The sequence below is a fragment of the Ochotona princeps genome, chromosome 5, assembly GCF_030435755.1.
Source record: "Ochotona princeps isolate mOchPri1 chromosome 5, mOchPri1.hap1, whole genome shotgun sequence".
Taxonomy (NCBI): domain Eukaryota; kingdom Metazoa; phylum Chordata; class Mammalia; order Lagomorpha; family Ochotonidae; genus Ochotona; species Ochotona princeps.
Window position 1 is genome coordinate 106488661 of NC_080836.1, and position 27824 is coordinate 106516484.

The 27824-nt window shown below is 61.3% G+C and overlaps 1 protein-coding gene across 1 annotated transcript; it reads left to right on the forward strand.

Moving 5' to 3' along the window:
* The first annotated feature begins 459 nt into the window (after positions 1–459).
* MLPH (melanophilin) lies at positions 460–27609 on the forward strand. The gene is made up of 14 exons (XM_058665171.1): positions 460–580; positions 7370–7591; positions 7686–7798; positions 12795–12943; positions 13741–13860; positions 14519–14708; positions 16421–16560; positions 23465–23635; positions 23803–23958; positions 24533–24625; positions 25133–25207; positions 25726–25777; positions 27169–27269; positions 27411–27609. Exons 1-14 carry the CDS (start codon positions 471–473, stop codon positions 27435–27437), a joined length of 1719 nt encoding a protein of 572 aa, XP_058521154.1. The 5' UTR covers positions 460–470; the 3' UTR covers positions 27438–27609.
* The last annotated feature ends 215 nt before the right edge of the window (positions 27610–27824 follow it).

Consider the following 27824-nt stretch of genomic DNA (forward strand, 5'->3'; position numbering starts at 1 on the left):
GTGCTGCGGAGTCACGGGGCAGCACAGCTGACTCAGAGCCAGAGCCATCTGTTAGCCTTGTCTGTGCCACCGCCTCTCCTGGGCAGGAAGACCAGAGAGGGAGCCTTCGATCCAGGGCACACCCTGGGGCGGGGAAGGACCAGGCCGTCCAGTGGTGAAACCTGGGGCCTTGGCCTCATGGTGGACAGCCTGAGGGACCCACGGCACAGTGTGTGTGTGTGTGTGTGTGTGTACACGCACGTGTGCGCGCCAGAAATGGGGGCTTTATGCAAAGAATGTATTTCAATCACTGAGCCCCTCGGAGTTCTGGAAAGCATGTGGGTGCCAGCCTGTTGGAGAGCAGGTGCGCAGGCGGGCAGGGGCACAGGTCCCAGGGACTCAGTGCCTCCCACACTGCCTGCTGCTCTGTGAGCCTCGTGCCCACTTGCGGTGGTCCTGACGTTCCAGGTGCGACCTGCCTGCACGCTGGCATGGGGAGGAAGCTGGACCTCTCCAAGCTCACCGATGAGGAAGCCAGGCATGTCTGGGAGGTCGTGCAGCGGGACTTCGACCTCAGGAGGAAGGAGGAGGAAAGACTGGAGTAAGTGTGGCCCTCGCCTGCAGTGTCCCCCTCTCCGGGGGGCAGTCACCTGGGGGTGCCCTCGGCGCTGGCACGCGGTGAAGGGCGAGGGGCAGCAGCCTGACTCTGCCTCCTCAGGGTTGGGATGAGCGGTCTGGCTCCCCACATGGCTGTGAGGTGGTACATGTCCAGGGTCGCAGCGTGATTCCCTGAGGACAGGGTGGGGGCTGGGCTCAGGCCAGCCCGAGGGAGTGGGTCTGGGAGGGGACCACGACGCCTTTTCAGATGCGCTCAACTCCAGCTGCCCAGCAGGAGAGGGCGCTGAGGGCACAGAGCACCCACAAAAGGGACACGGAAGGGGCTCTGGGGTGGACAGAGCATGGTCCAGGAGGAAGCAGGCCAGGAGCAGATCCTAAGCCACCCTCCTCCCGCCGCTGCCACCTCACTGGCTGCTAGGGTTGGCGGGTGCCCTGCCGGGCCCTGCCAGTAGCATTGTGGCATAAGCCTTCCAAAAGTGAACCCACAGCAACCCTCCCAAGAACTCGACTCAGCATCGCACATCCGCGATACCAGGGCCCATGCCCAAGCTCCCCCTCACTGCTGTGTCCAGTGTAGACTGCCCAAGCTGGGGGATGGGACCGTGGCAGGACTAGGGCGAAGGAACTCGGTCTCTGAGAGCGGCACCCACTCCCACTCCCCCCTCTGGTCCCTGCTCCTGAGACCAGGCGTCAGGAAACTGCTCTCGCCCATCTGGGGGTGGGCAGAGCTAGGCCCTGGCAAGCCGGGACCCACTTTTCCAGCTGCTGCAGCGCAGAGCTGCCTCTGCCAGTGTCCCAGGGCAGGCCGGGCCACCAGTGCTTGCCATGAAGACACGGAGATGAGAGGGCAAACGGGTGATGCCAAGGAGCCGGGCCTGACGCCCTATTTACCAGCAACTTCCATATCCATGTCACACTCACACACAAAAATCCACACGCAAACACACCTGCCCGTGTCCACACGCATACACACATACTCACACAGGTAGTGTACACACACACACACACACACACACGTCCTGCTTTATCTGCCAGGGCCCTGGTCACACAAGTTCCCACGGGCTTCCTGCCCCTGGGCCTCTCACTGTGATGTCTTCCCTTGTCTCGTGGCCCTCTGTTACCTTCACAGCACCAAGGGAGACACACAGGCAACCTCCAAGGCCTCCAGGGAAAGAGACCTTCTGGACGGACGGCTAGGTGTGGTGGGTTCTGGGAGCCCCTGTTCCAGATGGGGCAGCCGCAGCTGGCACCCGCATGCCGTTGGCGCAGCGTGCGCCAGGAGGAGGCAGTGTGGCTGGGTTATTTTGTCCTGCTGCAGGTGGAGGAGGTGTCCTTTCTGAATGCCCCAAATGCCTTCAGGGTGGGAAGAGGCTGTGTGGGAATGTCCCAGTAGCCTTGGAAGCAGCAGGGCGGTCAGGGGAACACTTGGGCCCAGAAGGGCTGGCCGTGACCCACAGTCCCTCTCTGAGATCAGCAAGGAATGCAGAGTGAATGCAGGTTTTTACTGGGTTTCTAGGTGCCTTGCTTCTGTCTGCTGCCTGAGCTCCTGTTACTTTAAATCGGCCACAAAAGGCAGAGCCGCCTCTGCCTTTATTTGAAAGGAGAGTGACAGAGTCAGGAAGACAGAGAGAGTGACAGAGTCAGGAAGACAGAGAGAGTGACAGAGTCAGGAAGCAGAGAGTGAGTGAGACCCTGCGTCCACTGGCTCACTCCTCAGATGTCCACAGCTGCCAAGTTTGGGCCTGACCACATTCAGGAGCCAGGAACTCCCCCCAGCTCTTTCCTGGCAATGGCTCCGGCTGCCACCACACAGGGATATCAGGAGGGAGCTGATTGGAGGTGGAGTAGCTGGGCCAACCCGGCATACGGAATGCCGACATCACAGGTAGAGCTTTCCCCTGCTGTGCCACACGCAGGCCACAGCCTCGTCCCCACTCCTGGGTGACATCACCATTCCGCTTGGAGTCCAGCACTGCCCATAGAGCTCTCTGCTCTGCCCTGGGACTGCTCTGTGTGTGTTTCCAGGATGGCAGCTGCCAGCCCCGCAGAGCTGCAGTGTCTCAAGTATAGCTGATACAACTGGGAAACTTGCACTTGAACTTCAGTGGCCGTGTGTACTGAGTAGAGGGCACACAGTGACCAAGCGTGCACCTTCAGCCAAGACCTGAGCTGACTCACTAAACAAACACACGCTTGGTCAGGGTGTCTGCTGGACCTGTCCTAGCACGTTCAAGCCGGAAGTGGAAATGCCGCCCGCACCACAGGCCAGCCGTGTGCCAGGCCAGGTGCCCAGGAGCCCTGGTTGACGCCCCTTCCTTCCCCCTCTCACCTCATGTGCCACACGTTAGCAAGGCCCAACCACCAGCCAGTGTCCCAAACCCACTGCTCCCCAGCACCTTTGAGGCCAGCCCAGACACACTCGCCAGCACCCTGTGCAGAGCAAAGGAGACCCCCATGCACACATACACACCTGCACACACACACATGAGCATGCACTTGAGCACACACATGTATTCATGCACATATGTATGGACACATGTGGGTTGTGTGCACATATGAACACATTTGTGTGTGCATACATTCCTACATGTGTGTGCATGGTCTTCATACATGGACACACATACGTGTGCACACACAGTGTGTCCTTCCCACCCTCTCTGACCTGCTGTCCTTCTCCGGAGTCACCCTATACTTGGGGCCACCTCGTGAATCCCTTGTCTGGGAGCTCTGGCCCCAACCCAGCTTCTCTCCTTAGAAGCATGTCTGTGCAGGAGGGCTGGGGGCGGGCAGTGGAGCCTTCCTCCCTCCTGGGAGTGTCCCAATGCCGTCCCCGAGTCTTCCTCTACACTGGGCTCCGGAGAAGTGGCTGGGAGTGTCCCAGTGCCGTCCCCGAGTCTTCCTCCACACTGGGCTCCGAAGAAGTGGCTGGGAGTGTCCCAGTGCCGTCCCCGAGTCTTCCTCCACACTGGGCTCCGGAAAAGTAGCTCACTGGTGTGTCCCCTTCTCCTCCTGGTCACCTGGGCATGAAGTGGCTCAGTGGGCTCGTTGCTGCCTGGGGAGCCAGTATCCAATGGGAGAGCGGGTTTGAGTCCCGGCTGCTCCACTGTTGATGCGGCTTCCTACAAATGTGCCTGGAAAGCAGCGGGCAATGGCTCAGGGACCCACGTGGGAGCCCAGAATGGAGCTCCTGGCTCTGGTCATTGCGGTCATCTGGGCAATGACCCAGGAAGTGCAAGACTCCCACTCTCTCTCCGCCCCTCCTCTTCCTTTTCAAATCCATCAGACTTCGAAAAAAAAGGCATTAAGCAGAGAAAACATTGCCAGTGTTAAGATTTTTCTTGATGCTACACAAATACAAAGCAACGCCCAAGTGAGCCTTCCCAAGGGAAAGCCCAAGAACAGCCCCAGCTTGTGCCTACCCCCCACACTGGGAAGGCCTGGACCCCTGGGTTTCTGCCCGCCTGGGTTCAGCAGAGCCAGCCCTGCAGGGAAGCCGGCCTGGCCAGGCCTCAGGCCCACGGGCGGGAGCTGCTTCTCTCCATGCTGCCTTGCTCAGGGCGCCTGTGTGGCACAGGAGGAGGCAGTCAGGAGGCTCGCCTTCCAGGGGACACCCAGCTGGTGCCCAGCGAGCCCTGGTGACTCATCCTGTCCTGGGCGCGGGGGGGGGGAGGGCGCAGAGGCCGCCCTCAAAGGAACACACCCTTTTTCAAGGGGCACAGCCTGCAAGTCAAACACGAGGCCAGGAAAGACAAATAGGTAGTGCTCTCTGCAAACAGACCGGAATTCCTGAGATAGTTGGAGACACACGGACGCCCGAGGTTTGTCTGAAGCAATACCAGGCCCCCATGCAGTGCAGACGGCCAAGGGCAAGTCTGAGGATCGCAGAGGCCAACGCGGGACCTCAGTGCCGAGACAGGCCCTGGAGATCAGCTGCTCGGAGATCATCTGAGAGATTGGCCACAGGATGCCGCTGCCCCGCTTCCTTCCTCATCACTGTTTTTATCATTCCCTTAGCCGTTTCCTTCAGAAGACTGTCCAAGGCTTTGTTAGCGCCCCCATATCCACCTGTGCCACCAGGACTTGGCATCAATGCGATGGCTCTTCCTCTATCAACACATCCTATCCCAAAATACCCCTGAAAATGAATTGAAAAGATAAATTCATTTTGACTCAAAAGAAACTGAAGTCGGCGGCATCCCACATAAGTATTTGTTCTAGTTCCTGCTGCTCCACTTCCAGTCCCACTCGCTGCTAATGGCCCGGGAAAGCAGCCCAAGATGGCCCAAAGCCTTGGGCCCCTGGACTGCACACGCCATCTGCCATCTCTTCACTGGGCCCAGGGCAAAGCGTGAGGCCAGCTCTGCGTCCAGAATGCAGATGACCCTGGCTGGGCCTGGGCATGCAGGCTGCGCCCAGCCCTGAGACCTCAACCCAGCCCCCGGCTCCACGGCTCAGCTCCTCACGTCATCCTGTCCCTGGCAACCAAGGTTACAAGGTTGTCGAAAACACACCGCCCCACCCCCCAACAGCAGCAAGCAGCCCAGGCTGGGCCTGGGCCTGTGGCCACAGCAGGTGCCGCCCATCACGTGTACATGAGCTGCCATGCTCCTGTGGCACCAGGGTCCAGCCTCCCCATCCCCACCAAGGTGACCAGGGGTGTCCCTCTGGTGTCTCCCTGACATCGTCTCTGCTCCACCCAGAGAGCACGAATCTCCCGCCTCCATTCTGTGTCCACCAATCACAGCTCCCCATGTTGGCAGCCTCAAGGTAGTTGACCGGAATTGACCCGGGGTGCCAGCGGTCAGCTAGCTAGCAGGGTTCAGACATGTGGGTCCCAGAGCTCCCCTCCAGGCTGCCGGGACAGTCAGCTGCTCTTTCCCACTCAATCCTGCAGACTGCAAAACTTGTGTTCAAAACTGGAGGGTGGGGCCCGGCACGATAGCTTGGTGGCTTAATCCTTGCCTTGAGCATGCTAGGATGCCATATGGGTGCCGGTTCATGTCCCAGCTGCTCCACTTCCCAACCAGCTCCCTGCTTGTGGCCTGGGAAAGCAGGAGAGGATGGCCCAAAGCCTTGGGACCTTGAGCTCAACTGGGAGACCCAGAAGAAACTCCTGGCTTCAGATTGGCTCAGTTCCAGCCTTTGCAGCCATTTGGGGAGTGAACTGGTGGATGGAAAATCTTTCTGTCTGTCTCTCCTTCTCTCTGTAAATGTGCCTTTCAAAGAAGAAGAAGAGGAAGAAAGGAAAGAAAGGGAAGGGAAGGAAAACAGAAGGTACCTTCACATTTTGAAATTGTTGCGTGCCCCGGGAACTGCTGTGTATAAACATTGGAGTCATCAGCACTTGTCATGTGAGAAATTGAAACTGAGGGTTTCACAATACGTACACATTCTCTTGAAACCAACAAGCCTCTTAGTGGGAGTCCACAGCCACCTGCCCTTGGGAAGCGGCGTGCTTCCGCTTGGGGCCATCCCTTCGAGGGCAGCAGGTGGACTGCTGCGTCCCATCCCAGGTTCTGCACCTGCAGCGTTTCGGGAAAATGTAGCCTCGCACCAGCGTCTTGGAATCACCCCTTTCATATCAGGCTGTGCCGACATCAGAACCAGGCACTAGCCCTTTCTGAAAGGTTGGTTGTAACACAAAACCCGAGCCCCCGATCGTGGATTTTAGCTGTTCTGTTGTGTCGGAACGCATTATTCCATCTTGGAACGCATCTTGCCTATGCCTGATGTGTCACTGCCTCAATCAATTCCTTACGCAAAGCAAGAGAAGGCCATGGCCGCCTGAGCACAGATCTCATCAGAAACCTCCAAATGCCGGCAGCTGTCAGTGGAGGCAAGTGTCCGCCTTCCGCTCTGCAGCCCTTAGCTGGCTGTTGACCGCACACGGTGACCCTGCTTCCCCTTGCAGTGACAGCCCAGCTCATGTGGGCGACGACGGTGGACAGAGAACAGACCATGAGTCCCTCCAGGCTCAAGTGGGCTTAGGCCAGGCCTTGGTGGCAAGCTGCAGAAGGACATGTGTGAGGTCAGCTCCTACCACCGGGGCCTGGCCAAGCTGCCCAGCAGTGCCCAGCAGTGCCCCATCACACGCCAGGAACGATACCACCTGGGGTTGCCCTGCTTTTCACCGCCAGCCAGGGATTAATTTTATCTCGTCTTATGTGCAAACCTTACATTCGGCAGTTGTCACTGAAGGCCAGAACAGAACACGCCCGTGGTTATCTGGGGCCACATCTTCCCGTGAGCCACACTTGGCAGGTGCACCAGGAAGCCATGCTACTCCAAACCAGATGGTGCAGGCTCTGCTGGAACCTCTCCGAGCCATGGGCCACACCCACACAGACCCAGGGAGACAGCGCAACCCTTGTCCCTGAGCAACACCACCCCACAGTGCTTGTAGTGGAAACACCTCCGGGTCTTGTACTCAGGCACTGGGCCCTCCTCCCCCTGCCCCAGGGACAGTTATAAAAGTCGCAAGGAAGGTTTCAGTGTTGTTCCTATGAAAATAACACGGTTCCATTCTAACTATTATCTCTACAACTGTGTATACACACTGTGCTGGTCTTGCCCTAGGGACAGGGTGGAGGACGGAGCTGGCACTGCAGGGAAGGCTGTCTGCTGAAGCCTTTGTCCAGCTGCCTGTGAGAGGTCCCATGCGTGGGTTGTGTGCATGTGTGTGGCTGTGCACATGTGTGTAGGCATATGTGCGCATGTACACATTGAAGCCCCTTGCAAAGAGGTGCACTTCCTGCTCCCGTCTTCCCCAAAGGGGCTTAAAGGGCCAGATCCAGAAGGAGAGCTGCAAACGGGAGCTGCTGGCAGACACGGCCCACCTGAACGAGACGCACTGCGCCCGCTGCCTGCAGCCCTACCGGCTCCTGGTCAACAGCAGACGGCAGTGCCTGGACTGCGGCCTCTTCACCTGCAGGAGCTGCAGCCACGTCCACCCTGAGGAGCAGGGCTGGCTCTGTGACCCCTGCCATCTGGCCAGGTGTGCTGTGCCCGGCGTGTCCCCCCAACACGGGTGGGCCGGGGAGGGCAGGCACATGTGGGCAGATGCCACTGCACTGTTCCCCTCCCCATAGGGTGGTGAAGATGGGCTCCCTGGAGTGGTACTACGAGCACGTGCGGGCCCGTTTCAAGCGCTTCGGGAGTGCCAAGGTGATCCGGTACCTGTATGGGAGGCTGCAGCGGGAAGGTGAGGAGGGCATGGCGCCTGGAGGTGCTCCTTGGTGGGATGGGGAGGGAGGACAGGACACCACACCTGTAGGCTGTCAGGGGAGGGGGCACCTGTAGGCTGTCGGGTCGGGGGGCACCTGTAGGCTGTCGGGTGGGGGGGCACCTGTAGGCTGTCAGGGGAGGGGGGCACCTGTAGGCTGTCAGGGGAGGGGGGTGGCACCTGTAGGCTGTCAGGGGAGGGGGGCACCTGTAGGCTGTCGGGGGAGGGGGCACCTGTAGGCTGTGGGGGGGGCACCTGTAGGTTGTCAGGGGAGGGGTGGCTCCTGTAGGCTCTCAAGGGAGGAGGTGGCACCTGTGGACTTTCCTGGCATGGAGGGGTAGGGACGACATGGCACCCACAGGCCACAGGCGCACCTAGGAGGAGGACGCGATGTCCCTCAGACGTCCCTAGTGGGTGTGCGCTGTGTGCTGCTGCCTGAATGCTATGCTCGAGTTAGCCCATGAGCTGCACTGCCTCCTGAATGAGGAGCAGGCCTCTGCCCCTGCCGGCCTGGGCTGTGCGGACGGCAGCCCCACATGAAGGGGTGCTGTTGCCAGAGCTTCCCAGCAGCTGGACAGGTCAAGGCCACGTTCCTCAAGCCCAGCTGCTGGTGGACTCTCCCAGGCTCCTTCGTCAGGCATGGGCGCCTTGACATCTGGCTCGAGGCCCGGACTTTTGGACGAAGCACCCATGTGACTCTGACCGTTGCCAAGGCCTCGGGGATCCTGCTGAGAATGAAGCGGTGGTTTTATAAATGTATTCAAAAACCAGAGAGAGGTAGACAGAGATCTCCCATTCACTGGTTCACTTCCCAAGTGCCCACACAAGTTGGGGTTGGGCCAGGTAGAAACCAAGAGCCAGGAACCCAGCAATCCAGGCCTCCCTCATGGCAGCAGGGACCAGCGCACCAGCACACACTGGCAGGAAGCTGGTGGGCACCCCGCACAGTGTGTTACCCACCAGCCAGGCACCCACTCCAGCCGTCAGTCCCAGGATGCTCTTTGGGGACTGTGAATCCAAAATATCGTGTCCTGTGTGGATTGAGGGAGCTGGGTTGGGGGGCTGGGGGTGACTTGGGGTCTCTGTCCCAGATGGCTCCATCTGCGGGGTTGGGTGGGTCTCTGGGTGCACGCAGAGCAGTGCAGTGGCCGTGGATCAAGTGTCCTCACACACCCTGACCTCCTTGGTGAGTTAAGAAACTGGACACAGGCGCTTCTGCAGGGGTCAGTGTTTAGGGCCAAGACCCCTGAGCCACCCTCATGTGTGACTGAGTACCTGCAGCGGGAGGGTGTGGGCAGAGCGGGGGCAGCAGGAGAACACCATGCACTCATCCGAGCCAGGACAGTTTCAGGAGTACAAGGGGCCCCGCTGACACCCCACTGTGACAGACAGCACAAAGCAGGGGCTGCGCAGTCCCTGGGGCTGCCTGGCTCATGGCTGTCATCTCTGACTCAGAATGGGGTCCATCCGTAAGTCGGTGTCCCCACACCCACTCGGTCAGCATGAGGCCAGCCACAGGGTGCTCTATGCAGCCAGGAAGTCCGGTCTGGCCCCAGCTACAGGGCCTGAGGATGGGGCAAACGTGCTGAAAAGCGCCTGGGGACCTCAGCCCCAAAGGGCAGCTCGCGGCCCCATACCACCCCAGCAAGCTGCATGGGAACCCCACGGGCCAGCAGGTGGCGCTGTGGGCAGCAGCAGCCCACCTGGCTCCGCCTGCCCAGCACCTGCTGTGGCTTTGCATTGGGTTTGTGAGTGCCCAGGAGGCCTGAGAACGGTCCTGCAGCCCCTGCTCCCGGTGAGGAGAGGCACGGGGCGCTCGGGAAGGAGGGCAGGGGACGTCCTCCAGCCTGTGAGCCTAACTCTGCCTCCCGATGCAGGACAAGTTCATGGGGGTCTCCTTCCCGGCTTCGTGGTCCCAGTATGGCCAGCCAGGCTGGCCCCTGCTGAGCTCACACAGACACACGGCGGGGCTCACACGCTGGCCCCTTGGAGTCTGCTGTAAAGCTAAGCCGGACTGCCTCACGTAGCTCACCACCGTCAAGCCGAGAGCCCACAGAGGCAAGTCCAGTGACAGCTCCCGCCGCACTCCCCGGCCCAGCACCCGCAAGCAGCCTAGCAGGGAGCGGCTCAGGGCCAGGGGTGCGAGAGGCTCCTTGGCAGTTTCTTCATTTCTCCCCAAGGCCTCTTCTCAGGCACTGTCCCCGACTTGGCCGTTTCTGTGTCTGTCTGGCCAATGAAGCTGCCTTTCTGGACCCACAAGAGAGATGGCTGCTGGGTTGGCAGCAAGTCTGGGATGCCAGGCTATCCACGGCCCAGGTGGCTTGGGAATGGGAGGCAGGAGTGGGCACAGAGCTGGCTGGCACATGGACATGTGACACCCATGTGTCTCCATCTCAGGGCAGCTTGGGAAACCTCCGTAGGAGCAGGGTGACCAAGCGCCCGCTGGGTGCTGAGCCCCAGCTGCTCGTCCTCAGAGATGCTGCCATGGTCAGCCAGCGGGTGCGGACACTGCTACCTGGGGAATGAAGCCACAGGAAGCGCTTCCTGGGGCGCAGGACTGGAACCGGGCATCCCTCACCATGAGAAGTTAGGTAGAACAGTGTGGCTGGGGAAGAGGGTGGAGCCAGGCGGCCCCAGAGGCACCTGTGCCAGCCTGTGCCACACCCTGGGGCTCACGTCTCCCCACCTGAGTCTGAAGTAGCAATGGGGCCCAGGGAGGGTAGGGGAGCTGGTGGTCACAGGAATACACTGCGGGCAGCCCCTGCAGGGAGCAGCTGGTGAGGCAGAGCCGGGTGCAGAGCAGGCCCAGGTCTACAGGCAGGAGTCCCAGTCACGGGTGGGCTCCGCACACAGTCCCATGCCTTCTGGCGGTGGCAGCACAGCCTCCATCAGCAAATGCCTGGCACACCCAGGGCACAGAGAGGAGGTCAGGCTGTAGGACCAGGGTAGCCAGCAGCTCCAAGATGCAGCTGAGCCCTGCAGCACCAGCAAAGCCTTCTGCAGCTCCCTCCAAACCTGGCTGTGTTTACAGAGTCACTTCCATGATGACCAGGGGAGATGGCCCAACCAGGCCAAAGTGGACAGAAGAAAGAGGAGCAGGCAACTAGGCCTGGGGGCTCGGGGTCAAAAGATCCGGGGACAAAGAAGGAGGTGGGCACCGGGCCTGCGCCTCACTGCCCCTGCAGTCAGGCTAGTGGGTGAAGCTGCCATCTGGGAACACACAACCCAGCTCTAGGCCCTGTTTCCCTCCACCAGTCCCAGTCACCGTCAGCCCAGCAGGTGCAGGGGCCACAGGCGGCTGTCCCTTACCACAGGGAGTGCCCCTGGCCACACAGCCTCACAGAGAGGAAAGGGGTCATTGTCAGATTCGCCAACCACACACCTAGGGACAAAACAACCAAGTACAGAAAAAATATAGCCAACTTTTATTCAAAGAAACCCCAGTTCACGGGCCTTTCTCCCTTGTAGCATTCAGGCAGACAGACACAGAGAAGGGGCTGCAAAGGAGCAGAAAGAACGGCCAGGGAGTCAGCGTGCAGGGAGCCTGAAGCGGAGTCGTTTCAGCCCTTACTTGGTGGGCAATATTGGCCTGTGTCCGCCATGGGTCCAACAGTGGCTCCATTCCCTCAGGGCAGTGCCAAAATTCTGCTGTCCCTGCCAAGCTGTAGCCTGGGGTCAGAGTGATGTACAAGGCTTTAAGCAAGCTCCACCCTCCTCTGTCACCATGGCAACCATCAGTCATACCTGGGGAGTTCAACACCAGCAGCCCCATGGGCTTGGTGTCTGCAGAGCATGGTGGAGGGCTGTGAGCACTGTGTGGAGAGGGAGGGCCGTGTGCAGAGGGAGGACTGTGGGCAGAGGGAGGGCCGTGGGCAGACGGAAGGCCGTGTGTGGAGGGAGGACCACGTGCAGAGGGAGGACCATAGGCAGAGGGAGGGCTGTGTGCAGGAGGGACGTGTGCAGAGGGAGGGACGTGTGCAGAGGGAGGGACGTGTGCAGAGGGAGGGACGTGTGCAGAGGGAGGGCTGTGGGCAGAGGGAGGCTCACTTAGGCTGTAAGCAAACCCATAATGGGTGCAGCCTGATGCCCATGTAAGAGCCCTCTTGTGAGAATGCTCTGGGACAGCCCCAGTGACCCAGGAACCTCCCCAAGGGTCCCACAGACTCTGCCCTGTCCCTGCTGCCTGCCTTGGGGACCAAGCCTGTGCTCAGCCCCTAGGGATGCCCAGCCTCAGCACAGGAGTAGCAGGTGGATGGTTGCAGACATGGCAGGCCCCGTGGGTAACTCACTGCCAAGCCCAAACTAATGCTGTGGTTAAGACACGCACCATGGGGCTGGTGCTGTCATACTGCCTCTGCTGCTGGCATCCCATGTAGGCACCAGTTCAAGTCCCTGCTGCTCCACTTCTGACCCAGTTCCCTGTCTGTGGCCTGGGAAAGCGGCAGAGGACGGCCCCTGTTCCCACATGGGAGATCTGGAAGAGTCTCCTGGCTCCTGGCTTTGGACTAGCACAGCCGGGCCATTGCGGTTTTCTGGGGAGTGAACCAGTGAACCAGGAAGATCTTTGTTTCTCCATCTCCCAACTCTTTTAAATAAATAAATAGATCTACCTATTACCAACAAGGCCAGCTGCAGCTGCTATCTGGGTGGGTAGGTCTCTGAGCCAGCAGAGACCCTGAACAGACGAGCAGATGAACGGACAGTGAGTGGGTGGTCCATGAGTGTGTGGGTGGATGGTGCTTGAGTGCGTGGGTGGATGGTGCTTGAGTGCGTGGGTGGATGGTGCATGAGTGCGTGGGTGGATGGTGCATGAGTGCGTGGGTGGATGGTCCATGAGTGCGTGGGTGGATGGTGTTGAGTGCGTGGGTGGATGGTGCGTAAGGGCGTACGTGGATGCAGGGCGAGGTGGGTGAGGCCCGGTCAGAAGGCTGTGTCACTCGGGTCCTGAGTGGAGCCATGCCGGTGTCTGTTGCAGGGGGTGCTGAGCCCAGCTCCGGCGAGATAAGTGGGGATAGCGACCTGACGGAGGAGCAGGGAGACTCAGAATCGGAAGACCTGGAGGACCTGGAGGACCCGGAGGACCCGGAGAGCCCTGAGACCCAGGCCCCACCTCACGGCCTCAGAGTGAGTCCTCCCCTACCCCACTGGCTGTGCATGGACCGCTTTGCTGCCCACAGGCCAGTGATAAGGAGCCTGGGGTCCCGGGATGCAATAGGCTTGCCACATCCTCCATGAGGGAGACCCCCAAGCTCCCCACGTTTGTCGACCACCAGCCACGAGCCTTGTCCGATGGGTGGCAGGTGTGGGGGATGATTTATGGATTCACTCATTTTCCAACTCCTTTGTGGGGGTGCAGATGTCTGGGTGAGCCCTGGGTTGTCTGGCAGGCAGGAAGGGGGCAGTGGGCAGGAGAGGTGGCCTGAGATGGGCAGGGGGTCTGCACAGCCACACTCTGCCTGAGAACTCGGGTTCCTGAGCTCACAGCACATGGCCTAGCACCCAGGGTACCCCCTCCACGACTGACGTTTAAAAGGGACCGTAATCAGAGAGGGTCAGGACTGAGCAGGCCAAGCCTGTGGAGCTCCCAGGGGATGCCAACCCCAGCCCTGCAGACAGTGGGCCTGCGCTGGCTACCGGAACCCTGAGACACCGCCCCTCAGGTGGAGAGAGGTTCCACCTGTCCTGGTAACCCACGGAGCCCCCAGTGAGGTCCTTGTGCTTTGGGGGGTTCTGGAGACCAGGTTCTCGTGATGGGTGCACACCCCCAGGGCCGCCTCAGTTGGGCCTGGGAGCAGATGTGCCATGGAAGAGCCTGTCCGTGCCCGAGGACTGAGGCAGGGGGTGAGGGCGTGTGCTCCCGTCCGTCCGCTAAGCTGGCCTGACCCAAGTCTCACTCACTCACTCATCATGCACCTGCCAAGAAGAAGCGCCGCCTCTCCATCCACGGGCTGGACCTGGAGGCCGACTCGGACCACTCCACACAGTCCTGCACGCTGCCCCCCGGCTTCTCATTGGATACTGAGGCCACGTGCAGCCTGCAGGTCAGTGGGCTCTGCCTCTGCCCCCGCTCACCCAGGGGTGCTGGATGGCCAGCAAGTCTGTGCCTACCTGCTGCCCCCCGCTGACCCTGCCAACAGTGGCCACGTGCACAGTGAATGAGAGGGATTCCACAGCCCTGACAGATGAACGTGTCAGAACGTCCCAGCAAGTTGGGGCCTCCTGGAGCTGCTGCAGGCTTGACCGGGGTGTCACTGGGGAACCCCCACTTTGTCGACAATGAATGCTGTGGGCACGGTTCCTTTTTCTTTGCTTGTTTGTTGTTTTTTATTAGAGAGAGTTACAGGGAGAGAGGCAGAAAGAATGAGAGCTTCCGCCCACTGGCTCACTTCCCAAAAGGACTTCAACAACCGTGGCTTGGTCAAGCCAATACCAGGGGCGGGAGCTTCTTCCGGGTCTCCCATGTGGGTGCAGGCACATGAGCAGGGAATTGGATCAGAGTGGAGCAGCTGGGGCTCAGATCAGCCCCCTATGGGATTCTGGCTTTACCCACTATGCCACAGTGCCAGCCCTGGCATAGTTCTTAAAATGACGGAGACATGACCACAGGAGGTTGGGAGGTGTGTCATGCCAGCTTCCTTGGGTGATGCCAGTGTGCACTGGTTAGGCCTGCCACGCCAGGGGCTGACTCGGGGTGTTCAGTCCTTCCCAGGTGAGGCCTACTCCCAGGAGACCGTCGTCCTGCAGCAGGCCAACCCGGGCGCCTCCAGGTGCCAGCCCCACCAAGCAGAGCCACTGGACAGCTTCTGGGCCTGCGGACAGGAGGCCCCCGAAGAGCTCCGTTCACCCGGAGATGCCAGCAGGCCCAGCCCGGGGGTGGCTGCTACTCCAGGTGAGTGCCCCTGCCGGGGTTCTGCAGAGGGGCCATGCCTGAGTAGGGAGCCAATGGGGTCCTCCAGATGGGCTGTGTCCAGGGAGGGGCACTGGGAAACCCGCCTACCACATGCCCTGGCTGTTTGACACAGCCCCTCTCACACTTTGTCCTGAATTGTGTGCTGTGTGTCGAGCAGCCACCTGCCCTCCCAGCTGGGTGCATCCACTGTGAGGTACACACAGGAGCCGAGCGGCCACATTGCTGAGCAGACACACGGCTGTCCCAAAATGGCTGGGGCCACAGACCCCACCCTGCCCCCGACCCCCGAGCCTGACCCTGCGCCAGAGGTCAAGAGAGCGGGTCCCAACAGAGTGTCAGCAGGTGCTGAGACAACACTCCCCTGTTGATGGAAGCATTTTCCTTGGCCCTGAGGGAGTGGGAGTGGAGAGTGGAGGGGTTGAGGCACCTGATACAGCCTACATAGCCGGGGGGCACAGTGGCCATGCTCGCAGGGAGCCCGGCTGGGAAACAGTGCTGCCTCCATCTCCCCCTCTCGGTGCCCAGCAGGGACCAGGGCTGCCCCACTCGGGTCCCTCTTGCTGGCCAGCACCTTGGGGGCTTCTCAGGGGAGGGAGGAAGCAGGGCTCTGTGTCCCCCTAACAGTGACAAGTGACTCCTGACCGACCTCTCCTCCAGTGGTCTCACGTCCCCCAACGCAAGCAGCAGGGGCAGACTCAATGTCCCTGCCCTAGGGCAGCTGTGGCCTCTCTGCCCTGCCCTGCCAGCCCCCATCACTAACCTTCGCACAGCCTCTCCACCCTGTGGGCAGGGTGTGGCAGTGCCGAGCTGAGAAAGCAGAGAGCTGGCCCGTGGTCAGCATCGTGTTTCTGACGACATCCAGTCTTTTCCGTGGTTTTGGGGACTCATGAGGTGCTTGGATCCATTGTCTGCCACAGCTGACGTTAGTGACTCAACACAGCAGCAGGGGTCAGATCGGGTGTCCCTGGCACAGGCCTCCGGGACTGAGCCGATGTGTAGCCAGCGCTGCAGTGCCGCGACCAGCTCCGTCCCACCTACACATGCTTCCCCGGGCTGCTGGTGGGAGTCACTGTGCCCTTGTGTAGCCCAGGGCACAGCAGGCGCACAGACAGCAGCACCCTAGCACGGGGGTTCACCTGCAGGACGCTGCTCCTTGCTCACTCCTGCGTGCCCTAGGTAGTGCCCTCTGGGCCAGCTGGAAGTGGGGGCCACTTCAGACACAATCATGGTGCCGTCTCCTGTTGCTGGAGCCTAGAAATAAGCATTTCAGAAAAGGCTGCCCAGTAAGGCCTGCCTGTGTCCCAGCTGGAAGGAGAAATCGCCAACGGCCACCTTGCCAGTGTGGCCAGACCCTGCATGTACAGAAATGCCCTGGCTGCTCTGTGAACATGTGGGGCTGGGAGTTGATTGGGATCACGTTGGCATTTGCTTTGCCAATGTGCGGTGCCAGCTGTCCAAGCCCTGCCCAGAGCGTGGAACGGGGCACAGAGGAGCACCCTGTTTCTGAAGTGGCTCCCTGCTGCATTTCAGCTTCCAGAGTTGGGCACGTCTTCATCCCCTAAACAGAGCGCGTGCCCCTGCCCCTGCCCCCTTCCCACATGAACTCCCACAGGCATGGCGTGGCCCACCTTCACACTCCCAGCTCTCCTCCTCCACTGGCTAGCACACTCAAACCTATCCTTTCTCTAAAGGGACAGACAACAGCAGCAGTGGCCAGCTCTCCTTGCAGTTCCCGGCCGAGGTGGACAGCTCAGATGAAGCAAGCCCTGGGGCTGCCACGGGGCCATCCATCCACTTGGCACAGAAGGATGGCACCTTGCCAGTCACTCAGGTAACCCAGGTGCATGGTGCTCGCCTGCTGACCGTGCCCAGAGTGGAGCCCTTGCATCCCACCCCAAGACCCTCAGCTGTCATATCTCCAACGTAAAATTGTTCGGCTCCTGGGGCCTGGCTCAGCCACCCCAACTCCGAGGCACTGGGAACACCTGAGAGTCCCGTACCCCCGAGCAGGTGCTCCCAGCCCCCTCCCCGCAACAGCCACCTGCTTACCTCTGGCTCCGTGGTTCAGGGTGCGTCACGTGTGCCCTCTGGGCCCGGCCTCTTGTACCACACAGCCCTGCAGCCCTGTCTGCAAAGGCGGATGGTTTACAGGCTGTCGTGTCTGATGAGAGGAACACGTGATGTGCTATTCCAAACAGACTTCACTTGGGTTCTGAGAAAATCCCGCGCGAGCAGGCAGCGTCTGTGGGACCGTGAGAACCCCTCACTCCACAGATGCTGATCTGGGAGGGAATGCAGTCTGAACCCCGCGGCCCCCTGAGTGCCTGGCCCTGCCGCAGCCACTCCTGCGCACGTGCTGGCTTGCCCGTGAGCCAGCACATTTCGGTGGGCTTGCCTGGCAGAGAGGCCCAAATGGTTCACACAGAACCACAGTGCCCAGAAATTCTTTGAAGTAATAAATGATGCCAGTTCACCTCCATCCCCTTGGGAGCCCAGGCCCCAAGGGTGAAACCACAGGGTGGGACTGGGGGCACTTTGTCCCTGATGAGCCCAGAGGCAGGACACCCAGAGTACTGGAGGAGGGTGGCTGTAAGGGGGCACTGGAGCCCCAGGCCTGCAGCTGCACTCTGCCAGGCCTGGGGCCAGGCACATAGCTAGGCCAGGCACATAGCAGGGCCGGGCACACAGCTAGGCCAGGCACACAGCTAGGCCAGGCACACAGCTAAGCCGGGCACACAGCGGGGCTGGGCACACACCTAGGCCGGGCACACACCTAGGCCGGGCACACACCTAGGCCGGGCACACAGCGGGGCTGGGCACACAGCAGGGCTGGGCACACAGCTAGGCCAGGCACACAGCTAGGCCAGGCACACAGAGGGGCTGGGCACACAGCTAGGCCAAGCACACAGCTAGGCCAGGCACACAGCTAAGCCGGGCACACAGCGGGGCTGGGCACACAGCTAGGCCGGGCACACACCTAGGCCGGGCACACAGCTAGGCCGGGCACACAGCTAGGCCGGGCACACAGCAGGGCTGGGCACACAGCTAGGCTGGGCACACAGTGGGGCTGGGCACACAGCTAGGCCGGGCACACAGCTAGGCCGGGCACACAGCTAGGCTGGGCACACAGCAGGGCCGGGCACACAGCTAGGGTGAGTGCACAGCTAGGCCGGGCACACAGCTAGGCCGGACACACAGCTAGGCTGGGCACACAGCGGGGCTGGGCACACAGCTAGGCTCGGTGCACAGCGGGGCCAGGCACACAGCTAGGGTGGGCGCACAGCTAGGCCGGGCACACAGCTAGGCCGGGCACACAACAGGGCTGGGCACGCAGCGGGGCTGGGCACACAATGGGGCCAGGCACACAGCTAGGCCGAGCACACCGCGGGACCGGGCACACAGCTAGGCCGGGCACACAGCGGGGCTGGGAACACTGCGGAGCCAGGCACACAGCTAGGGTGAGCGCACAGCTAGGCCGGCGCACAGCTAGGCCAGGCGCACAGCGGGGCGGGCTTCACTGAGACCTGACAGGAACACAAGGCGCTCCTCTACCTCTTGTCATGGGCTGAGCCTTCTCACAGGTCTGGGATCTGGGGCAAGCGTTCCCGGGGGCTCAGGAAAGCCATCCCAGGCCAATGGAGCCTTGTCTGTGGGTGCCTGCCTTCTGAAGGTGCCTGCCCGCCCAGTGTGTCAGGAGTGCTGAGCGACCCCAGAAGGCCCAGGGTGCTGAAGCGCACAGCCCAGGGCACTGGGATCACCAGGCTAATGCATCGAAGACAGAGCCCAGGCCCGGACATTGCCTCCTTGGCAGAAAGGGAAGCTGAGTCTGCCCAGGGGCCTGGCCTGCGGGGCCCAGCGGAGGGCCCATGTGGCAGAGCAGAGAGCTCCCCACTGGCCGAGCATCTGCCCATCTGGAGGCAGTGAGATGAAGATCAGAACCAGGGATGGGCGTTTGCCCTGGGGTACAGATGCTAGTTAAGAGGCCTGCACCCCCACAGCACCTGGGCTCGTTCGTGGTCCCAGCTTCCTGCCATTGCACAAGGAACAGTGTTACAAAGAGGGAGACCTGGATGGAGTGGTCAGCTTTGGCCTTGCCCTGCCCAGGCCATGCCGGCATTTAGGGAGTGAGTAGGAGATAGGGGCGGATAGGATAGAGCTCCTGCTCTCTCTCTCTCTCTCTCTCTCTCTCTCTCTCTCTCTCTCTCTCTCTCTCTCCCTCTCTCTCTCTCTCTCCCTCTCTCCTCCTCTCTCTCCCTCTCTCCCTCTCTATCCCCCGCCCCCCTCTCTGTGGGTGTGGGTCTGTGTTGTGTCTCTGCCTCTCAAGGGTTAGACTCACAGTGTCTATGTGCAACAAGGCTTTATTGAGTGACCCCGGTGGCTCTCAGCCAGCTGCCACCCCAGCAGCCAGGCCTCCTGTGCTGGCATCCTTTGTCCTCACTGGACAGTTAGCTATGTCCTCTGCTTGGCTGTAACACGGGTTATGCGATGTGGGCAGTGTCTGCGACTGCAGGCTCTGTACCTCGGTGGCAGCCCCAGCTGACGCTCATGGAGGTCAGCAGGAGGCCAGTGCTGGGCCCAAAGAGGAAGCCTCTCAGAGCAGACCCCCAGCCCGGGGTCCTGGACAGACCCATGTGCTGGCACTGCCTGAGCCCACAGCTGTCCACAGGCCACCTGGGCATCCTGTCTGCACGCGCATGTTCAAGTCACAGCTCTGCAGACAAGGGAGCGTGGGGAAAGTCGTACAAAGAACAGCTGATGCTCAGAGGAGGCCACAGAGCGCAGGGCTGAGGCCCCGGGGTCCCCAGTGCCGGCTCAGGTTATACATAATGACTCAGTTTCCCCTTAGCACTGCCAGCAGGGGCAGCTCAGAGTGGTGCCCTTTAATTGCTGGCCTGGGTCCCTGCTGGGGCTGCACACAGACCATGTCTAGCCACATCCAGGCCCCGTGGTCCTGGCAACTGCTCCCCGCCCAGATCAGGCAGCAGGGCTCCTGACAGGCCCCGCCAAGCCCAGTGGTCCTGGCACCTGCTCCCTGCCCAGGTCAGACAGCAGGGCTCCTGACAGCCCCCGCCAAGCCCGGTGGTCCTGGCACCTGCTCCCTGCCCAGGTCAGACGGCAGGGCTCCTGACAGGCCCCGCCAAGCCCGGTGGTCCTGACACCTGCTCCCTGCCCAGGTCAGACAGCAGGGCTCCTGACAGCCCCCGCCACCGTAGGTGCTGCTGGTGGGGAACTAGAATTGATTTCAAAGCCAAAGTCATTTCCTGACCCAGAAAAACCGTCTGCCACCACAGGTGCTAGACAAGGAAAACTGCTTTACTATTGAATAAGCAATAAGCCCTATGCAGTCGGCTAAGAGGCAGCAGGAGGGGCCGGCACACATAGACTCAGGTGAGCCTGGCGGGCCCCCAGGGAAGTGGCTCCTGTCACACAGGATGAGCTTGGGCCTGTGTCGGCTTCATTCCAGAAGACTCCCTGTCTCTGAGACAGGAAGTGGCTTTGCGAGTTGGAGCAAAGTGGCCATGACTGGCCTTCCTCAAGACCTGGGAGGTCGGGGTACCGTCCCTCCTCTCACACAGAGCTGGCAGACACAGCTGGCCCCGGCCCAGCCCGGCCTCAAGCATCGATCGCTGAGCTGTGGGTGTCGCATGCGACAGGCGGCAGCGGCCCTGGTAGCGTGGGCTGAGCCCGGCCACCCCAGCCCGTGCTGCTCCCGCGGTGCCATTAAGTTCAGATTAACCGGCTCACAGGTGTCATCTCCCCCTCTTAAAACAAGGCGAGCCGCAAATGAGATAATGGCAGGAAAGGCACACGGAAGGGCCCGGGAGAATCGATTTTCTGGCTGCTCGGTCTGGGAGCTAATAGGCTTCAGGTGACTCAGTGGGGAGGAAGCCGCCTGCAGTGCCTCCTGGCCCACCGGTGCCCCAGGGCCATGAGACATGATGTGCTGGCCAGCGTGGCCGTGGCAATCCTGCCCACGCCAACACCACTGCAACCTCCCAGAGTGAGCAACCCAGATAGCTTGCAGCTGTCTCCTCTTCTACTGGGCTCATGCCCCTCCACTGAACCCCACAGGGTCCCTCTCAGCTTTGGCTTGCTGTTCTAGAACCTTCTGCCTCAGAAACAGGTCTCCCAGTTCACTTCCCCAGCCTGAGCCATTCGCCGTTCCCTGGCAGCCTTAAGCTTCCAGGGGCAGGTCCTGCATGCCAGTCGGGGAGAGGGCTGGGCCCTTGGGCCGCTCTTTGTCTCCTGTGCTGTGGGCTTGGAGCTGAAGGAGCGTGTCAGAGGAGGCACCTGCTGACCCGCCTGTAGAGCAAAGGCTGCCTCTCTGGGCCGAGGTTACCCCAGGCCCCTTCGGGATGGGTGCTGAGATGCCAACCCAGCCCAGGCAGACTCCTGTGAGCTCTGGCCAGGTATGACATACAGAGCACTCCCACAGCCCACCTGGGGTCATCTGCTCCCACCCAGGCCCCATGCCAAGCACTCTGCCACCACAGTGCCCCGAGTGCAGCTGTGAGGGAGCTCAGAGCAGGGGTAGCTCGCTCGGCCCTGCAGCCCCTGGGGCCCGGGTCCCAGCAGGGTGGGTGCTCTCCGAGGTGGACAGTGGTCATCAGCAGGTGTCATGGCCACTTCCTGCTGCTCGCACAGACTCTGACAGACTTGGCAGTTTTTAGGTCACTGGCATCAGGTGACCCAGGGTTCTGTAAATTAAGTTCAAGGTTGACAGGCCACCGGTGGTAAGGGCCTTGCTGCCTCCTCCGTTCAGAAGTCAGAAACACAGGGGTGGGGTCATCATGGAGGGGCAGGGGAGGAGGCCCGAAGGCCTTAATACTTCCACTCCCCCCACAGTAACAGCTGCAGTGCACAGCTGGGGAGCCTTGCCCTCTGCCTCGCCCTCTCCACCCCGCTGGGCTAGGGACAGGGCCCCAACCCAGAGACTTGGGAGGTACCTCACGCACACCGTCCAACAAGACAGTCTTCCGGGGTGGTGGGGTCGTCCAACAGATGGAAGCTGGCACCTGCTCAGCGCAGGACCAGGGCCTTCCCAAGGCAAGCAGAGCTTCTGGCACCCTCACGTGGTCCCCATCCTGACTTCATCCAATCCCACCCAGCCACCCCTGAGACCCCGCCTCCAGATGCCCACACAGGACCTTTGGGGACCCTTTCAGACCCCAGCAGCAGCCATTGCCCTGGCCCCGTCTTCTATCCTGGACAGCACGAGGTTTGAGGAGGGGACAGTGGACTCTGGGTGCCAAGGGTGACCTCAGCTGCAGCAGGGACAGTGGACAGGGAGCAGGCAAGGAGCCCATTGCCATTGACCATGCAGGCCATAGTGGGTGGCAGCTGAGCCAGGCAGACTGAAGAGGCTGGGAGGAAGACGGCTGGCTGCAGACAGGCCCTCTGCACCCTGCCCGGCCCCAGGCTGATCGCATTGATCGGGGAGGGATGACCGGAGGACTATCCTTGGCGATCCTTGGCTGCAGGGCACACAGCAGGGCCACCTCACGGCTGCTCAGCCAGGTCAGGCTGACAACCCCGGGCCTGCTAGCCCCGGTCCCATCCACGCATCGGGATCACAGGAAGCCAGTGGCACCTGGCTGCTGTCGGTGCTGGACACTTCCTGGGGAACGGGCTGCAGCTCCATGTCACTGACAAACCTGGGGGCCAGGGTACACGAGCTGGAGTCTGTGTCTGGAAACTCGCCAGGGCTAAGTAGACTGGCTCTGAACAGGAGACTCTGGGCTCTATAGGCCGCATGCTCAGACAGACATGGCTCCCTGGCCTCTGCCTGAGGCTCATGCAAGACAAGGGACAGGAAGTCACCGGAGGTCCCAGGTGGCATCACACAGCCATGACGTGTGCCAGGTAGAGGCAGGAGTGATGAGCAGTGTGGCAAGGCATCCCAGGGCAGGGCACCCGTTGGCATGGATGGGCACTTGTCCACACAGAAATCAGAGTGCACAGCCACTCAGCCTGGGGAAAGCCGGGTACACAGTCCAACGGGGAGACCACCTGGCAGGCCAAGTGGGTGGCTCAGGAAGTGCTACAGCCAAATGTACCATCTGTCCTCAGGGGGGCTTATAGGGGCATGGGGTCCAGGTCACCCAGGGACCAGCAGCACCCCCTGAGCCTCAGCAGCCCGGAGCTGTGGGCCAGGACCCAGAGCTGCAGGCCAGGACCTGAGGCCAGGGGCACCAGAGCAAGGCGACATGGGCGCCGTCTGAGGCATGCAGGGAAGAACTGTGCTCGTGGGGTGGAGACCCCAGGTTGGGCTCACTGTCTCCTTCGCCTTTACCAGCGGCCATGGGGGCGGGGAGTTGTGGGCCAGAGACACAGGCCTCAGACCGGAGACCCCCGAGAGCATGACGCTAGGGGGAAGGCCGACAGTGAGGGACAAGGCAGCGTTGGTGGCACTTGGGCGTGGGCCCCAAAGAAGCCAGATTCACAATGGGTCCAGGCTGGGCTGGGGGCAGCGTGGGGAAAGGTCAGGCGGTACTGGGGTGCGGATCACACACCCATGTGCATGCAGGGAGTGCTGACAGTGGGCTTCATGAGTGCGTAGTAGCATAGTTAAAATATTCTATCTGAAGTGACGGCGAAGAGGACCTCAGTGTGGGTCTTAGTCCAGGTGCTATGTGCACCTGCGGAGCCTGCTTCTGCAGGCCTAGGGCACACAGGATGGGGACCTCAGGGTGCCTGCCCCGGCTGCGTGGGAACCTGACCCTCCGCTCTCTCAGCCTGCAGCTGCTGGGGCACACACGGAGGCCGACAGGGAGGAGGAGGCCCTCAGGAGGAAGCTGGAGGAGCTGACCAGCAACATCAGTGACCAGGAAGAGGAAGTGGAGCCAGACGGGGGTGCTCCCCCAGCTGGGGCCCCTCCCCAGCAACCCCGGCAGGACCCCATGAAGGTGCAGCCAGGGAGGGACAGGCCCCACCCCCACCCCAGGACAGGCAGCCTGCTGCAGGGGGTCGTGGGGCCTTGTCCACAAGCTGGAGGCACCCAGAAGGCAGCAGAGCCCCGGCTGGGAGGGGCCTCGAGCGGGGGGGTCAGCTGCTGCCCCCTTCTGTCTTCCAGGTGTGCACAGGGGCGGGCCCAGCGCCTGGCCAAGAAACAAGCCCCCAGGACCCCGGAGTCCCGGTGCAGGCCAGCAGGAGCACAGCCGCCGAGCTGTCGGAGCTGGAGGACAGAGTGGCAGCGACGGCCTCTGAGGTTCAGCAGGCAGAGAGTGAGGTAGCCCAGTGCCCAGGGCTCACAAGGTGGGGAATGGCGCTGACTGGGTGGATGTGCACAGGGCACCTGAGAGACCTGCCCTGTCCTGGCCCCTGAGCCCCAACTCTGTAAAGGCCCATTCGGGGATCAGCAGCAGCTGTAACCCCATCACTGGGGCACAGGGAGGAGGGGTGAGTGTGGGAGGCAGGCCCGGCAGAGGCCCCAAGGACCACATGGCTGGACAGGGATGTGTCTGCCACCAGAAGCTTCCTCTGACCACCTTGCACAGAGCGGCCTAAGGGGGCAGGAGTAGTGCCAGTCAGGTGGCGACAGTGCTGGGTCAGGGGTAGCCCGCAGCTGCCCTCCCCGCAGCCACTGCCCGCTCCCGCAGGCCCCTCCCTTCCTGCTGGGGTGGGACACCAGGAGCACTCACCACCTTGCTGACAGCCTGGGCAGTGGGCACATCCCCCGGAGACTCCAGGAACAGAGCACAGCGGCTCTGGTGTGGGCGGGGCAGGCGCTCTTGCTGTTCTGTCCTGCTGGGCCTTCCAGGTGCATCTGAGTGACTGCCCGTCTGTCTGTCCATCCACCACAGGTGTCCGCCATCGAGTCCAGGATCGCCGCCTTGCAGGCAGCGGGCCTCACGGTGAAGCCGTCGGGAAAGCCCCGGAGGAAATCAAACCTCCCGGTGAGGGGGTCCCTGCTCCCCAGCAGCAGCCCGCCTCGCGCCCCTCCTTTCCCCTTTAGCTCCTGCTTGTCTCCTGCGGCCCTAGTGCCCAAGTGTTTGGAACTCACCCAGAGATGGGGGATGCAAACACACACACACACAAGCTCATGTGTACATACATGTAGGTATATACACATCATACAAACACATACATGTGCATGCATAAAACCCACAGACACACGCAACACATGCAGACACAAACACACAGTTTAAAATCCTCCAGAATGACAGTTTAAAGCTCCCCACCGGGATTGGTGTGAGCAGGGTGAGTCCAGGGGGAGGCAGAGCCAGGCTGTGCCCATACAGCTCAGAGACCAGCTCCTCTCCGCCACATTCCAGGTGGACTGTGGTAGGTGGGCACCCCGCGCCTCAGCAGGGCTTTAGAGAGGTCCTGCCCTGTGCACAGCCGGCCCACGTCTGGCGACAGAGTGAGGCAGCAGTGACACGAAGCCCCTTCCTGTCCTCTAGATATTTGTGCCCCGCCTTCTTGCGACCCCCGACAAGAGTCCCAAGGAGCCGAGTGCAGAGCCCCCAGAAGTCCAGGTATGTGGTCCGTACCCTGAACGCCAGTGTGGGCTAAGAAGGAAGATGGCCGGGGCTCTGCCAAGAGAGAGGCGAGCCCGGGGCACAGTGGGGCCAGGATTGCCTTTCTCCTGGGCACACAGAGGCAAGGGCAGGATCAGGAAAGGCCAGGAGGGGCCGTGAGCATGTGACAGTGGGCCACCAAGGGCAGTGCTCTCAGGAGTACTGCAGGCCCATCCTACAGAGGAGCAGACTGAGGTACAGCAAGAACAGTGACTTGTTCAGACCCAGCGTGGCATAACCATGCCACGTGATTTTCACCACACCCCCAAGGCTGGCCGCCCTCCTCGTCTGATTCTGTCCCAGGATCTGACACTGATTTAGTGAAAGCGGGCATTGCTTACGTACTGGTGAACACCCAGCAGGCTGATCAGGGTCCCTGGGTGGGCAGTGGGCACGTGTGGGGCAGGGAGACTGGGGGCAGAGGGAGAGGGGGATGGGGTGCAACAACCAGGCTGTGACTGGGCTCTCTCCTGCAGCCCACAACCGTGCCTTATCTTCTGCGGAGGAAGTACATGCCCAAAAGTGCAGGTGAGAGCCCGCCATGTACTCAGCCCACCCAGGGGAGCATCGGAGGACATGGCTGGTGTCCACTTCTGGGAAGCCCCCAGGCCACAGGGCTCTGGATGACGGGGACTTGCCGCTGAGAGATTGCCAGGGGCAGCAGTGCGCTCATGGCTTCCAGCCTGAACCGTCCTGCCGTACACAAGTCCTTCTCACAGGAGTTGTGGGGTGTCCTCTAGCCTTGGGTGTCACTTGGTGGTGACAGGGACCATGGCCAGCCCCCCACTGCTGAGCCCCATTGGCACCTCCTGCTCCCACCGACCTCAGCTTTGCCCCTATACCGCATCAATCAAACCCCGCCATAGCTGCAGCCCTGACAGGTGGCTGACTCGGAGCGTGGTACACATGTGGAACCCAGCTGGCCTCACTGTGTCAACTTCAGTGGGACAGCACAGAGAGCTGACACATACACACAGAACAACACACATGTGTGATAACATGCATGGGAGAGCATACAAGCTTGAACAGATGTCGATTTCGGAGCTCGGGCCGAGCTCGGGCACAGCTCTGTCCTGCTGGAGCGGAATGTGTGCTGGAAGCTCAACAGGTGCAAACAGGTGGCTGGCTCAGAGATGGGACAGGCAGGAGGACCAAGGCCTGAGCCGGGCACAGACAGGAGCATGCCAAGGAGTGCCCGGTGCTGGGTGAGGTGGGGAGGAGCCAAGGCCACGAGCCACAGAGCTGGTGCCCAAGGCTGACCCCTGACCCAGGGCCATGAGCCACAGTGGGGGTGCCCGGGTGCCCACGCTCACTCAAAGGGGATTTCAAGCCCTATCTTTGCTAGAGCTCCCATGGAGGTTCACATCCATGACCAGAGAATGGGCAGTTTCACGGTCCTCATCATGGCAGGCCACTTGCCTTGAGTCTACAAGTTTAAGGGTACTTTGGGGTCAGAGGGCACCTCCTGTTCCTCTCCTCCCATTGCCACCAGCCTGGGTGCTTATCCCCTGTCTGCCAGGGCCAGCCACACACTGGCCGAGTGCCTGTTCCTGAGGCTGCCTGTGTCCTCCCTGCCCAGTACCTGGGATCCCCTGGGGGAGGCATGTCCCTGGAGTTACCCCTGGTAGGGATGCATGGATGAAAAGCCCAGGTAAGGAACAGCTGCTGGGAAGGCAGGTGCAGCCCCGGAGAGCGCTGATCCGAGCAGAGCAGACAGGAGGACACTTGGTTGGTCAGGGAAGGACGTGTGCATGCCCATGTGAGGGTCCCCAGACCAAAAGAAGGGTGCCGAGGTTCTCACAGAGTCAAGGCAAGGGGCCGGGTCCCCTCAGATGCGCCTTCTGGGACACTGGGGCGGCCGAGCCCTGGTCTGGGGGCAGCCATGGCTGACGCGCCCTCCTTTCCCCACTTCCCCAAAGGCAAAGACCACGCCTCTTTTGACCGGAAGTCGGTGTACCGCGGCTCTCTGACCCAGCGGAACCCCAGCGGGAGGAGGGGAACAGCCAGTACTGTCTTCATGGTAACACACATGCGCACAGCCGTCCATGCAGGCCTGTGTGCACAGCTTGGGGGGCCTCTCTGCACTCTGGGAGGCACGTCTGGGCATGTCTCCGTGTGTCCGTTCATGCACGCTCACATGTGCATTGTCTGTGCTCTGTAGAAGCCTGTGATGCCCCAGCAGCCCTGAAGAAGCAGGACGGAGAGCGTCACTGCCCTGCGCTGGACTCCCTCCCAAGGCACCACACCCCTCCACTGCTGCTCACGGTCACCGCCGCCCCAGAGAGAACCACGAGGAGGACCCCACCAGCCGGGTCCTCAGACGCCTGGGTGGCCCCCAGCTTCTCCGACACCCCCAAGCCACTCTGTGGCTCCAATCAGCACAACTTTCCTTCAGGACAGCTGAGAACCCCAAGGACTGGGTGGTCTGTCCCTCTGTGACCCTTCACTCTGCCCCACCCCCACCCTGGCTGTTCTGTGTTGTCTACCTGAATGGAGTAGACAAGAGGCAACTCAAGGAAGGCTTCAGTTGTGTCTGTTCCCAGGGTGACTGGAAATGAGGAAAAAGAGATGCCCC